This window comes from Egretta garzetta, unplaced genomic scaffold, assembly GCF_000687185.1.
Source record: "Egretta garzetta isolate BGI_Z169 unplaced genomic scaffold, ASM68718v1 scaffold79, whole genome shotgun sequence".
Classification (NCBI taxonomy): domain Eukaryota; kingdom Metazoa; phylum Chordata; class Aves; order Pelecaniformes; family Ardeidae; genus Egretta; species Egretta garzetta.
The window spans coordinates 2,878,589-2,890,913 of NW_009260791.1; the positions used below are offsets into that span (position 1 = coordinate 2,878,589).

Here is a 12,325-nt window from a genome sequence, read left to right on the forward strand (position 1 = left end):
CTCAACACTCTGAGATACAAACACAACCAGGTGTGTCCCTCCTCCTTTTAGGCAGGCATCTGTGAAGTGTTGCTTATTCCTTTAGAAACAGAACTAATATTTTATTGGTTGTTTCCCCTACATATAATAAACTTAGTCAACGGCTCCAGGTAACTTTGTCTGCATTATTGCATATAATCTTTTATTCTTCTGTCTCCCCACTAAAAATGCAACTGCTAAAACCTTTGCTGCCATTCATATCAGTCTGCTTCTCTAAAATTTGGCCTTCCTTCACCTTTGAGTCACCTCTCTGCTCTTGTAGTCTCAGATTATGAGCATGTACAAGTCTCATGCCATCATCATTTTCCTCTACATTGTCTAAATCTTCTTGATATTTATGTTCCCTGTCATTCATCTTCAGACCTCCTTTCATACTGCTTTTAGCACTGATCAACTGTCTTTGCCACTCCAAACGTGCCTTAAAATCCACTTAGCCACTCAATCAACTTCTGACAGTCAAAGCAGTTAAACAAATCAAACAACACATGAAACAAAAAACGTACAGGGCCCCTTTCTGCAGAAACCAATTCACATGGTATCTTAGAATAGTATTTCAGGACTGATCAGCATTAGAAATACAAAATTATTATCCCGGAAAAGGGAATACCTTGCCAACAAGCCTCCTCCGACCTTTCCGGAGACAACGGGCTGCAGCTCCTGGAAGGCGATTCAGGCGAGCATGAAATCCTGAAAACCAAACCCAGAAAAACTGAGCAATGAATACAGAAGATTCTTCTTGACAAAATCACCAGGATAAACAATTAGTTCAGTGGTCAAATCAGATCCTCTGCCTCTTGTTTCTCAATCTGCAAGAGGTAGATATGCCAATTTATTAATAATCAAATAAAATCCCTACTTAAAAAAAACAAGAAAAGTCAGGAATGTGGGCAGCTGGTATGAGTATTTTAGTATCCTCTCTAGTAGTGCAGCTATTTTCAACTGGATTATTAAAAAAAGCAGATCACCAATAATCAATTTAAATTCCAGCACCTATGAACAGAATCCGCTTTTGCCATCACATCAAAAGTTCTCAAACACATGGCATTCCTTATGGACCCCACCTCTCTGAGCTGGCCGCGAGGGCAAAAGGAATGTGGAATCCGAGAGCTTGTCCAGGCCTGAGTCAATCCGCTCCACTTCAGATCGGTGGTCAGCTCCCCACTTGGGAAGAAGGTTCGGGACGGTGAATCCTGGAACACATTCTCCTTCATAAAACCAATCACTTTGCTCATCATCTCCTAAAGAAATAGGATGGAATTAGCCACGAGTAACATCAACGTGCCCTGTGACAGTCCCACAAAATACTACAGCTAGGCATTTGTGGATATGAAACAGCTGAAGTCTCAGTAGGAATTCCTTCCTGAAGAGCCTTATATTTGTATTCTGTTTCAATGATCCGCAGTAACTGTGGGGCCTCACTAAGTGCTTTAAACTCTGCCTAGGGCAGCTTTAGCACTCTGTTGCAACTGCATCTCATCAACCTTAGTTCAATGTTGTGTGATGTCTTATGCACAACTCTTTCTCTGAAGTAATTACTGTGACAGAGGTAGAGGCCAATCATTTCGCACACGTTATAGGCTGTCGCAGGAGAGACTTCACAACAGGAGAAGACCAGGCTCACAGAGTAAGCAAAAGGAGCATACTCACTGATGAGAAAGATCCCTAGTCTCCTAAGACAACAGCTAAGCGGAAAACACACAACCATTAGAAACGGTCACTCTGAGTGTAAGTACTAACCATGCTATGTGTCTACCTCACTCAAAGTTTCTTAGAATCTGTGAGAAATACAAACCCTCTGCAAAACTAGAGCAGCAGCAACAGAAGTCACGACCAAAGTCTCCATAAAGCAGGGTCACTGTAATTAATGTAGTTGCAGTCTAAAACTGAACTGCATCAGACACCATTCATGGTATATCTGCCTGGCCAGAAATCTCCTGAGAGCACTAGCATGTGAGCAGTGTAAGAAAAAAAGCAGGAAGAGAGGAAGAGGGCAAAGAACCTGGCACACTTAGCTTTTTAGTAGCCCAACTAACAAACAGTCCTATGTAATTGCAAGGTACCTCACCTTGCCTTAAAAAACTAACACACCTGGCTTAGGGAAAACTCTCATTCGCCTACCATCAAGCATACCCACTTACTCTCCTTTCCGCACCAAGTTACATCATTCCTGAATGAAGTACATTATGCCTACCCACACATCTTGCCAGACAAAAAAAAAAAAAAAAAAAAAAAAAAAGAAAAAAGAATACAAGAAAAAGAAAAAAACCTCATCCTAGTAATAATGCTGCAATCTTGCACACAACAGAAGAAGCAATACCCAAAACCAACTCTAATCACCAACAGGTATGACAGCCAGAACACCTAATTCTCAAAGCTCTGACGTTGCTTGTTACATGCTTGTGACAAATATATTTTAAAATATAAATATCCCTAACCACTGTACAGTAAATTAAAACTAAGTAATGTTGGATAGTTCTTTTAAGTGATCACAATTAGCGCAAAAATATCCCTACAGTTTTGGATCTATGAGCACAGTGCAGTGTCATATCTCAAATCATTACTTTCACAAGACAAACTTTAACAATCAGAATCATATGCTAATACCGCAGTAATTTTCACCATAACAGATCCCAATGCATTTAACAAAAGAAATCCTTACAATCAAATTATAAGCTAGGACCATTCTCTGCTCACAGAAGTGCACTGGCAGCTGGAATTACCAAGACAAGCTATTTAATTAGCAACAGCACAAATATTATATGACATAACCTCAAAAGAAGGGGAGAGGGGTAGAAACTACATTCAATTTAAGTACACTGCTATCTTAAAATTCCCATTATTTAGTTTGGAGTTGTACTAGAAAACTATTTCTAAGATGATGGTCTGTGGAAAAGAAGTTTTGTGCTCTCTCCATCTCACTGAAGTGAAAAGCTGTTGTTTACTATTTACTTTATAACTAGAAATTGACCAAAAAAAAAAATAAAATAAAAAAAAAAAAGAGATGTTTGTTATTCAACTTGAAAGTGCAACAACATTTTTTAACCCTTTTGAACATAACTGTAAGCTAAAGCACATTGGTTAGAAAGCTGTTAATAGTATAAACTGTTTGAACAGACAGAGGCCTGATGATGAGGATGTCCAACCTCTTCTAGTACCTAGACAGGTAAGGCTCTAATTGGATTTTATTGATTTATTTTAGTAGTATATTCTACATGCTCTTGTATAGTGGGCATCTTACTTCTAGTAGCAACCAAAAGTTAATGCCTAAAACAGGGTATAAAACCAGGGCAAGCATACAGACAACTGTATATTTATACATATATATATATACACACACACACACTTATCCAGTCTACATCAATCTTGCCTCAGGTGATGAAGTAAAAATTCAACACTTCAGTCACCACCTTGCTTTGTCATCTGATATGAAAGCACTCACTAATTTCAACTCCCCCAGAACAGTCTTCAGGAAAAAGAAAGGAGAAAAGATTTGACTTTTCTGTTGCTTTTGGGAATATTTTTCAGCAAAGCTCAAAGCTGATGTTTGAAATCCTTACTCTTAGGGAAAATACTATAGCCACCTAAGATCACAACACATCAGCCTAACATCATCAGAAAACATGTAAGCATACTTGGTATCGTGGTGTTGCCTCACACGCAGATATCTGGGTCAGTAGCAAGCTAGCAGAAGCAGTATTTCCTACTGAGTTACTGATACTACTTCCTGTGGCACTCATATATTCCCAGAAGAGATCTCATCCAAATTTTAGCTTATGAAACGTGACAGAATCAGAGTGCACACCAGCAGAAGGTGCGTGGAATTACAGGTCTCTAGGGTCACATTCCACCTGCTCCAAATATAATAGTCCTGACTGCCCATGTGCCTACTACAACCTCTTCACACTTACTTCTGCCACATCCCCCACAAACCAGACACTGTGCTGTCAATTATAAATAAAACCAGATTATACTCCACACTCAAACCTCCTAAGAAACCATTTCTACAACAGACATTGAAAATACTAGGCTCAAACAATGCATGCAAGAGCAAGGGAGGTATGTGTATTTAAAGAAAGAAAATCACGTATTACTGTTGTCGTCTTAGCATAGTCCGTTAGGTCTCTAGTCAGTACGACCTGATTTTTTTTTTTTTTAAACCCACATCGTCTCTTCCTGCCCATACAGAAAACAACTAACAGATTCAGGCCCTAATGGCATATAGACAACAATTAAAACACCTATAGAAATAAATCATAACCTCTGCTCTTTCATTACGGAGAGCTCTAAAACTCCTCTTGTATTTCTGTGCCTTTCCATAATAATAGCTCATATTTCAAATGTTATGGATATGATATATATGATATGTATGATATATATGATATACAAAATTTCTTAACTTCTAGCCTTCCCAGACACTGGCCTTTGTCCCATACATCCCTCTCTGTCCCTCTTCAAACATACATCTTTCTTTGTATTTTTAAAGAAAGAAGGAGACATTTCCCAGCAACACATGAGGAAAATCACAGGACAGTTGTTACCTTGGCGGCCCTCATCGTTGGTAAACAGGCCAGTATCACTGCTGCTGCACACACTGCTGGTTTCACTGGAACAAAAACAAACAAACAAAAAACCCACATTGTTACAACTACAGCAGATACAAAACAAAACTCACCTTATTAACTTTTACTAGCTTCTCTGAGCCCAAAATGCTCTACACATCTCACAGAAATTGCATTTCAGACACATGGCTGGCTCTAGCACGGGATGTAATTTGTTTCTGTTGAAAACTAGCAATGCTGCATCACTTGAAAAAGAAGTAGAATCCTGTGTCTAGTCTAGTTCTAAGTTATCAAAAAGTAATTAATAAAATGCCATTTGCCTCAGGTACTAGAGTTAATAACCTAACTATGACATTGTCTGGAATACTCACTAGGAAATTAAGTGCAGTTAAAAACTCCATCCTTGAGTCACTTGACAGGTACTGAAAACCCTCTGAAGTTTTCCATTTCAGATTCCTTTTTCTCAAAAGTGTTATACAGGTACATAAACTCCCCTTCAATCTACAGCAACTTTTATTTTATTTGGAGGGAAGAGCAGCTGATACGTTCACAACTCTTCAGCTAAACACCTTAGCATAGCATGACTTGCTGCTGCTGAATACAACCTCGTTACAGCACGCTTTGCATTTGCTGAAGCAGTTACAGGAGACTTAATTCTTGAACCAAAAAATTAAACTAGAAATTAATGTGTAGAAAGCCATTAATTGACTGTAAAGCTGGATGAATATTTGTAGCAGAAGTACATGCTCAGATCAGTCCCAAGCATCTGACAGCTTTAATGCTGATATTAAATCAATCTTTGGACACTTCAGGCAATAATTCCTCTGATTTAGCTGAGAGATATCAGAACAAGCAGAAACTACTTACTGCCCACCCCCTTAGCATTAAGGCCTTAGATGCGAACATCAGGTATAACTCAGCACTCAAATCAATCTTTGATCAGGGCGTGCTCTTAGAAAGCCTCTCTGGGTCCCTCTTTTCCAGGGAAATTGGATCATACTAGACATCAGTATCAACTGGAGACCCCTTGATTCAAAAGGCTGAAGGATCACAAGATGTGTCACCCCAAAGAATTGCAGGCACATAATAAAACCCCATTTTGTGAGCATATTACAGAAAACGCACTCTAAAGTGTAGCCAAATCAACTCATCATGCTGGACATCTACAAACTCTGCATCTTCATCATTACATAAAGGCCATTTAAACTTAAAGGATGAACAGTCTGTACATCATTCCCACATTTCAGTATGTAAGTTAATAACAAATTCCAAATCAATCCATTACAAAGTTTGGTCATCCATTCACCCTCCCACATATACACCATAGCAATTAAGGCCAAGGACTGAGAACCGTGAGTCATCCATTTCATTCCTAGCTCTCCTACCAACTCACTGTATGACCCTGGGCAAATCTCTTAGCGTGTCTGCTTTCTCTTTTGAAAGCCTGGATTAATAGTCCTCACAAGCAGCAGATGCAAGGATTGAGTGACTGCTTCATAAGGGGTTTAGCATCCTCAGAGGAAAGGTGCCTGAGAAAGGAAAAAGCATTAAGTCAAGATTCCAGATCATATTAACAGTACTTTAAGCATCCTGTTGTACTGAGAGCTCTTTAGTTCCTTATAGATACGCATTACTGCCAATGCTTTACTGGAACAAGCTTTCCAGTTTGCTGGTGGTGCTATACCACCCCTTTTACACTTCACGGCTGAACACAAACTAGACTCCTACACAAGCCTTTCTGCAGGTCCAGTAAGCACTGATTAATGACCTCCACTTGCAAAGGAGGCTACTTACCTTAACCATGAAATAATGAATGCTATTGATCCAACAAGCTACTGCTATAGAGTGTTATTGATCACCCAATCTTTGGTTAAAATGGTCCTCATTTAGCAATTTCACTGTCACAAACACCTGGAGCAAAGCATGCTTATAATTAAATAGTTTGGGGGAGTTAAAGTGAGAGGTGATGGACAGAGATCTCAGGTTTCCCCCATTTATTCTTTCGCCTGAGCTACTGTTTGTGTCAGGAGGGATATTGATTTTCTATAAAAATAAGAAAACAAGAGGCACCGAGGGGCTGCAGAAGGTCAGGCTGGGCTGGAGAAGGAGGGGAAGCTGAACACTCTGTCTTTGTCACTTGCCTTCCAAGAGAGAGGGATTTTTTCTTTACAGAGAGACTGGCTTCCAATTCATCAGCTTAGCCGGGCTCTTGACTGCCACTGCAGGCTGTCATTGAAACAGCCCCCTTCCAAAGGGTAAGGTGACTGTATTGCACACTCAGGATGAGCACTGGTTACACTCCCAGGCCAGAATACTGTACTGATTTTGGCTGGGATCGAGTTAAATTTTCCTCATGGTAGCTCTACAGTGCTATGTTTTAGATTTGTGACCAAAACAGTGTTGATAACAGACCGATGTTTTAGTTATTGCTGAACAGTGCTTAAAACGTGTCAAGGCCATCTCTACTTCTCACACTGCCCTGCCAGCGAGTGGGCTGGGGGTGCACAAGAAGCTGGGAGGGGACACAGCTGGACAGCTGACCCCAGCTGACCAGAGGGATATCCCACACCATATGATGTCACACTCCGCAATAAAAGCTGGGGAAAGAAGGAGGAAGGGGACATTTGGAGTGATGGTGTTTGTCTTCCCAAGTAACCATTACACATGATGGACCTCTGCTTTCCTGGAGATGGCTGAACACCTGCCTGCCCATGGGAAGCAGTGAATCCCTTGTTTTGCTTTGCTTGCACGCACAGCTTTTTCTTTACCTATTAAACCAACTTTATCTCAACCCTTAAGTTTTCTCACTTTCATTCTTCCGATTCTCTCCCTCATCCCACTGTGAGGGTGTGAGCGGGCGGCTGAGCTGCCTATCTGGGTTAAACCACAACAAATACATCAGCATCAAGTCAGCGAAGTCACACAGCATTGGTGGGTCAGTACAATACCCAGGTTGAAAAAGTCATGTTAAAAGTTATGGCACTTGAGAGTAGATCAGAAAAAATGCACATCTCTCACTAGTAAGCACACCATTCAAAATGATTTTTCAGACAGCCCTTGCACTATCGTTTGTTCTGCCCCCAAGCCAAACCCAGACCATTCTGGGAGTACTCAGCTCAGACCAAGACGAAGAACTTCAGCACTCAATATATAACTTGCCTTTCCTTTACTACAGCTGCAGGGAAACTCAAAGCATTAAGGGACGGAAGGGCATGTTACTTCTAACAGTCTTACCAGTTAATTGTCACCTTTGTACAAATATATAAATGGCCACTTAAACTAAGACCACCTGCTTCCTCTGTTGTTTCCACAATCATTTATGCATCAGGCTTTGAGCCATGTCATTACCCAGTTTCGAAACATCCCTGCACATCCTTCCTTCTCTCAATTTGTGTTCATCTCTTGCCATGTTTGGCAAAAAATTTCAAAGATTTCATTTCACATACACTTTGAATCACAATACTGCAGCAAATCTTCCTCCAGGAAAAGACTGGCTGCATTCCCACAAGCAAACTATGAAAACTACCTCCTTGTTATGGATCCATATCCAAAGCTTTCTCAGTGAATGGGAGTTCATCTACTGAATACAGTAAGTTTTTGATCTGATTTAGGATAAGGGGCCTTCTAGAAACTAGAGAAAATGCTGAATATTTTAGCATTTACAGAGATTTATTCCCACATAACAAAGAAAAGCAAGCGTCAGTGGAAGGGGAGAAAAAGAAAGTGAAAAAAAAACCCAGTTCTGAATATGCAACTTAGTTTGCCTAAAAACACATTAGTTTTGTGACACTCCCCACCACTAAAGGAGTGAGCATTAGTGGAACCAATTCAGTATCAAAGTGTTTCGCAAATGACCACATCAGCACAGACTGCTTCCGAGTCCCAAGCTGTATCAGTCACTTTCCCTCCCATCAGCTTGTGAGGACAACCATACCATTTCCTCTCCTAGACATACAATTTTCTTCTCCCTTCCTCAGGATATGCCCTTGTTATACATCTGTGTAACGTACTTCTCTTACGGTACCAGAAAAAAACAGCTAGAGCAGAGTGAGAGTGAGGTAAGCATAGCCAGTTTCACTCTGCTGCTAGCAGCAAAGTGCTATATTTAGAGCAGCAGAGACCAAAGCATGGTCTTTCACTGCCGTGAGGGATACTCTGCAGTGAAGAGGGCTGTATGTATTTCTCTCTCCAACTTTGACCCTCCCTAGTGAGTCATAGCACAGATCACACATGTGGTGTTGGAGAGGTCAAATATTCCAACCCCTGGATTTCCAAAGAGAATCCCAAGGATTTGGCAGCAGATGGTAAATGTCATTTGATGCAGACACTTGCACAATAATTAGTTGAGAGCAAGGGACAACCGAGACAGAACAAAGCGATCTTCCAGCATGGTCCTCAAGGAACAGTCCAGACAAGGCTGTTTATTTACTCTTTCAAAACCTGGCACAAATAAAGGCGGGACAAAAGCCTGCTGGTTTGAGTTCTAGTTTGACATGATGGAACAGACTCTGACTGGTGGGAAAAAAACCTCAAGGAACACTGTCCATCACTGCCACATCAAGTAAGGGTATCTCTCAGTCCATCACCACTGACATGCAATATTCAGGGGCTACTCAGCACATTCCCTTTTCCTGGACTACCAGCAAACAGCTCTGAAAAGATGAAAGTGCTTTTAAGAACTCGTAGCAAAAAGGCATCCACTAGTCTCTTGAAAAGGCCTGCTTTGCACCCACTTTTTAAGCAAACAATAGCCACTTTTTAAGGAAAAGAAGAAACAAAACACTTTTTTGCTACTTCCACCCTATGAGGGTTACATACAAACCATGCTGATTCAGTAATAATGCAACAGTGGTCCCCCTGGATCGGGACAGTGAGGATGTATTACAACCTATGCTTTTCACAGCCTCCCAGAAAATACCATTGAGAAGTTTGCACTTCCAGCTATTATCCACAAAGCCCTCAATAAGCAAGTGCTACCTATCCACTCTGACAAACTGCAGGAGCTAGACAGTCAGAACACTTAAATGAACCTCGACTTATGCACAATTATACTGCATCAAACAATTGTACCTCCCAAATCCACTGTCCTCTCTCAGATAGTGCCTGTTACAGTGGATGTTTGAGGAAAGAATATGAGAACATGACAAATACAGACCTACTGGCTCCTCTGTATATTCCTCCAGCTTCTAGCAGTCAGCAGTTTAAGGACTTCCTGAGCCAGACCTTCCATCTGGGCTGTCATGCTTAACAGCCCCTGATAAATCTATGTTCCACATCCCACTTTTGGGCATATTTAAATTTCTGACCTCTAAAATGTCCCGGAGCAGAGTTCCAAAACTTGTGTTTCATGAAAAATACTACTTTTGTTTGTTTGTTTTAAATGTTTCCTCAATGTCTCCTGCTTCTTACACAATCATAATTAGCAAATAAACAAGCCTTTTCACTTTCTGCATGCCATTCATTAAGAAATTTCCTCCATTTGATTCTCAGTAGTTGTTTCTTTGCTAACCTGAAAAATCTCTTCGTACAGAAGCAGTTTCATAACCCCAAGCCTTCTACAGAGAGAACAGAAGTCGCACTCAAGGGGAAAACTTCCGAAGAATGACACAAAAATTAAGACCATAACATTTACAGTTCTCGTTTTCATCTCTCGTATGAGATTCTGCCACAAATTCATTAAAGTTCTCCAAAACTGGACACGAAGACGTGCCAGACTCCACTGTTTGCACAGGCTTATCCTGTAAGTATTAATTCAGTTTCCCTCAACTTCTTTATCATCTTGTTACATTTTCCCCACAGCTAGCCTTTCAGGACCATTTTTCCAGATCCAGAGCAGAGATGGAGAACTGCAAACAAGAAGTTTTGACAGAGCTTCACACAGTACCTGCACAGAGGGCTAACGGTCACAATGAGAGATCTGTCTGTTCTCTATTACTACATACAGTAAACTCTGAAAACAAGAAACTGAGATCAGTTCATATCAATCGCGCAACACAAGTGCCAACAGCGGATATACTCTCCAAACCTCAGGCCACAAGCATGCCTCTTTGTAGCTACAGGGCCACAGACATTTCAGAGGGCTCCTTGTGTAACAGAAGCGAGAAACATATCAGCTTGCCAACTTTTCAAGGAAGAGTTTTGGGTCATCAGTACAGCATTGACAGGAAAGACTTGGAAAAAAAATAATCTCCGTTCAGAAGTAGCTGAGAAATTTCTCCTCTTCAAAAAGAGAACAGCACTGAGTAACTTTGGTAAGAACTTCTAAAAGCAAGGCACGGGATTTACAAGCAGCTGCAAGCAAGGCGGCCATCTGACTAGCACAGGGAAGAAACTGAGATCTCACCATTCTGACATGTTTTCATCTGAGCCCTGTTTCTGTTCATCAGCTTCACACTCCATCCGCTCCTTCCTTCCCCCTTTGCTGAGGAAGGGCCTGTTCTCTCCTGATTCACAAAGGCCATGAGTGGATGATGTCCAAGGGGCATTTTCTTTCCAGCGTGAAAGACGCTGTTTCTTGGCTGACTTAAATCTGCAGCCCCTCTCGTAGTTCCACTCTGACACCCTGAGCTTTTGCTGGAGACTGGCAGCCACCTCTGATGTCACACGTTTGACTTTCCGACGGCGCCTGAGAGGTCGACAGGGTGCATTCTCTGTAAAGGAGTCTGACTCGTGCCACGAGTGTTGCTTACTCCTCAGGGTGGCACTGAGAGCTGGGTGTCGTTTGACCACTGCCATGTCATCAGAGTCACTGAAATTGGCTGTCAGCACCTCACGGCAATCCTTGACAGCTTCGTCCAAGCTTGACTCCGAGGCCTCACTGTAGCAGCAAGCATGCTCTGCCTGATGCGTGAAGTCTGAGCGTCGTTTACGACCCCGTCTCTTGCGAAGCTGACGCCGCTGCTGCCGGGGGCTTAAGGCCATCTCTTCCCATAGCTCATCCAGCTTGTTTTGTTCTGAAGTCTGCTCTAAGGCTGAGGCCAAGTCATGTACCAGTTCATCCATTGGCAATGCCGACTAAAAATGACAACAAACAATTAGCACCAGACATAAATAAATGCCGCTACCAACACATGACTAGACTACAGTATGCTATAGCCTTTGTAACATTAACCAAGTTACACACTTACTTTGGACTTGCCTGGGAGAACCCAATGCAGGGCAACTGCCGCTTCTTGGGCTAATGCTCACTCCTTCCTTTTGCGAGGGTTAATCCCCTCTTCTAACCATGGTAGCAGAGATTTTGCTACTGCAGCAGTTGGGTCAAGTGCTCTGTGTCTGAAAAGGCCTTAAGGTCACATCTTTTGCGCTGAAGCCACATGCTCTACTATATATCTTAAGGGTATGAGAGCCTGCAACTAGTTTGCTACCTGGTGTCGGTAAGCCACAGAGAAGGGTTAGCTTGCTCAGCAAACAGATCGAGTCTTCCAAAAAGCAGAGAAGCAGCAAAGCTGAGAGTAAAACAGACGGTAAAACAGGTAGTTTGCAAGCCAGCATCACTTCAACAGCAAAACAAGGCATGCGGGACCCAGAACAGGGTGTTATGAGGCCGAGCCCCAACTCCTACTGCCAAAATATCCCACCCTTTCCACCTTAGGGCTGTCAGGGCGCCAGTATCAGTGTCCTGGCCAAATCCCACGCCTCGCAACCTCCCTTCTCCCCACCCGCGCCTTGCAGACGCGGGATTGCTCTTCCCACCTCCTACCGCCCTCAGAAACACCCCCAGCCCC

The 12,325-nt window shown here is 42.0% G+C and overlaps 1 protein-coding gene across 11 annotated transcripts in view; it reads right to left on the reverse strand.

The window, feature by feature from the left end:
• GPATCH2L (G-patch domain containing 2 like) overlaps nucleotides 1-11,866 on the reverse strand; it is a 35,588-nt gene extending 23,722 nt beyond the window's left edge. For 4 of the 11 annotated variants that reach the window (XM_009646662.2, XM_009646663.2, XM_035901980.1 and 1 more), the window contains exons 1-5: nucleotides 11,726-11,864; nucleotides 10,942-11,612; nucleotides 4,578-4,642; nucleotides 1,101-1,277; nucleotides 647-726 (exon numbers count right to left, since the gene is read on the reverse strand). In XM_009646662.2, the coding sequence (XP_009644957.1) occupies nucleotides 647-726; nucleotides 1,101-1,277; nucleotides 4,578-4,642; nucleotides 10,942-11,600 (981 nt within the window). In that variant the 5' untranslated portion in view covers nucleotides 11,601-11,612; nucleotides 11,726-11,864. Of the gene's footprint in view, nucleotides 1-646; nucleotides 727-1,100; nucleotides 1,278-4,577; nucleotides 4,643-10,941; nucleotides 11,613-11,725 lie in introns of all 11 variants that reach the window. The other 7 variants (XR_004842990.1, XM_035901979.1, XM_035901983.1 and 4 more) reach the window with 4 other exon arrangements.
• Between the last annotated feature and the right edge of the window lie 459 nt (nucleotides 11,867-12,325).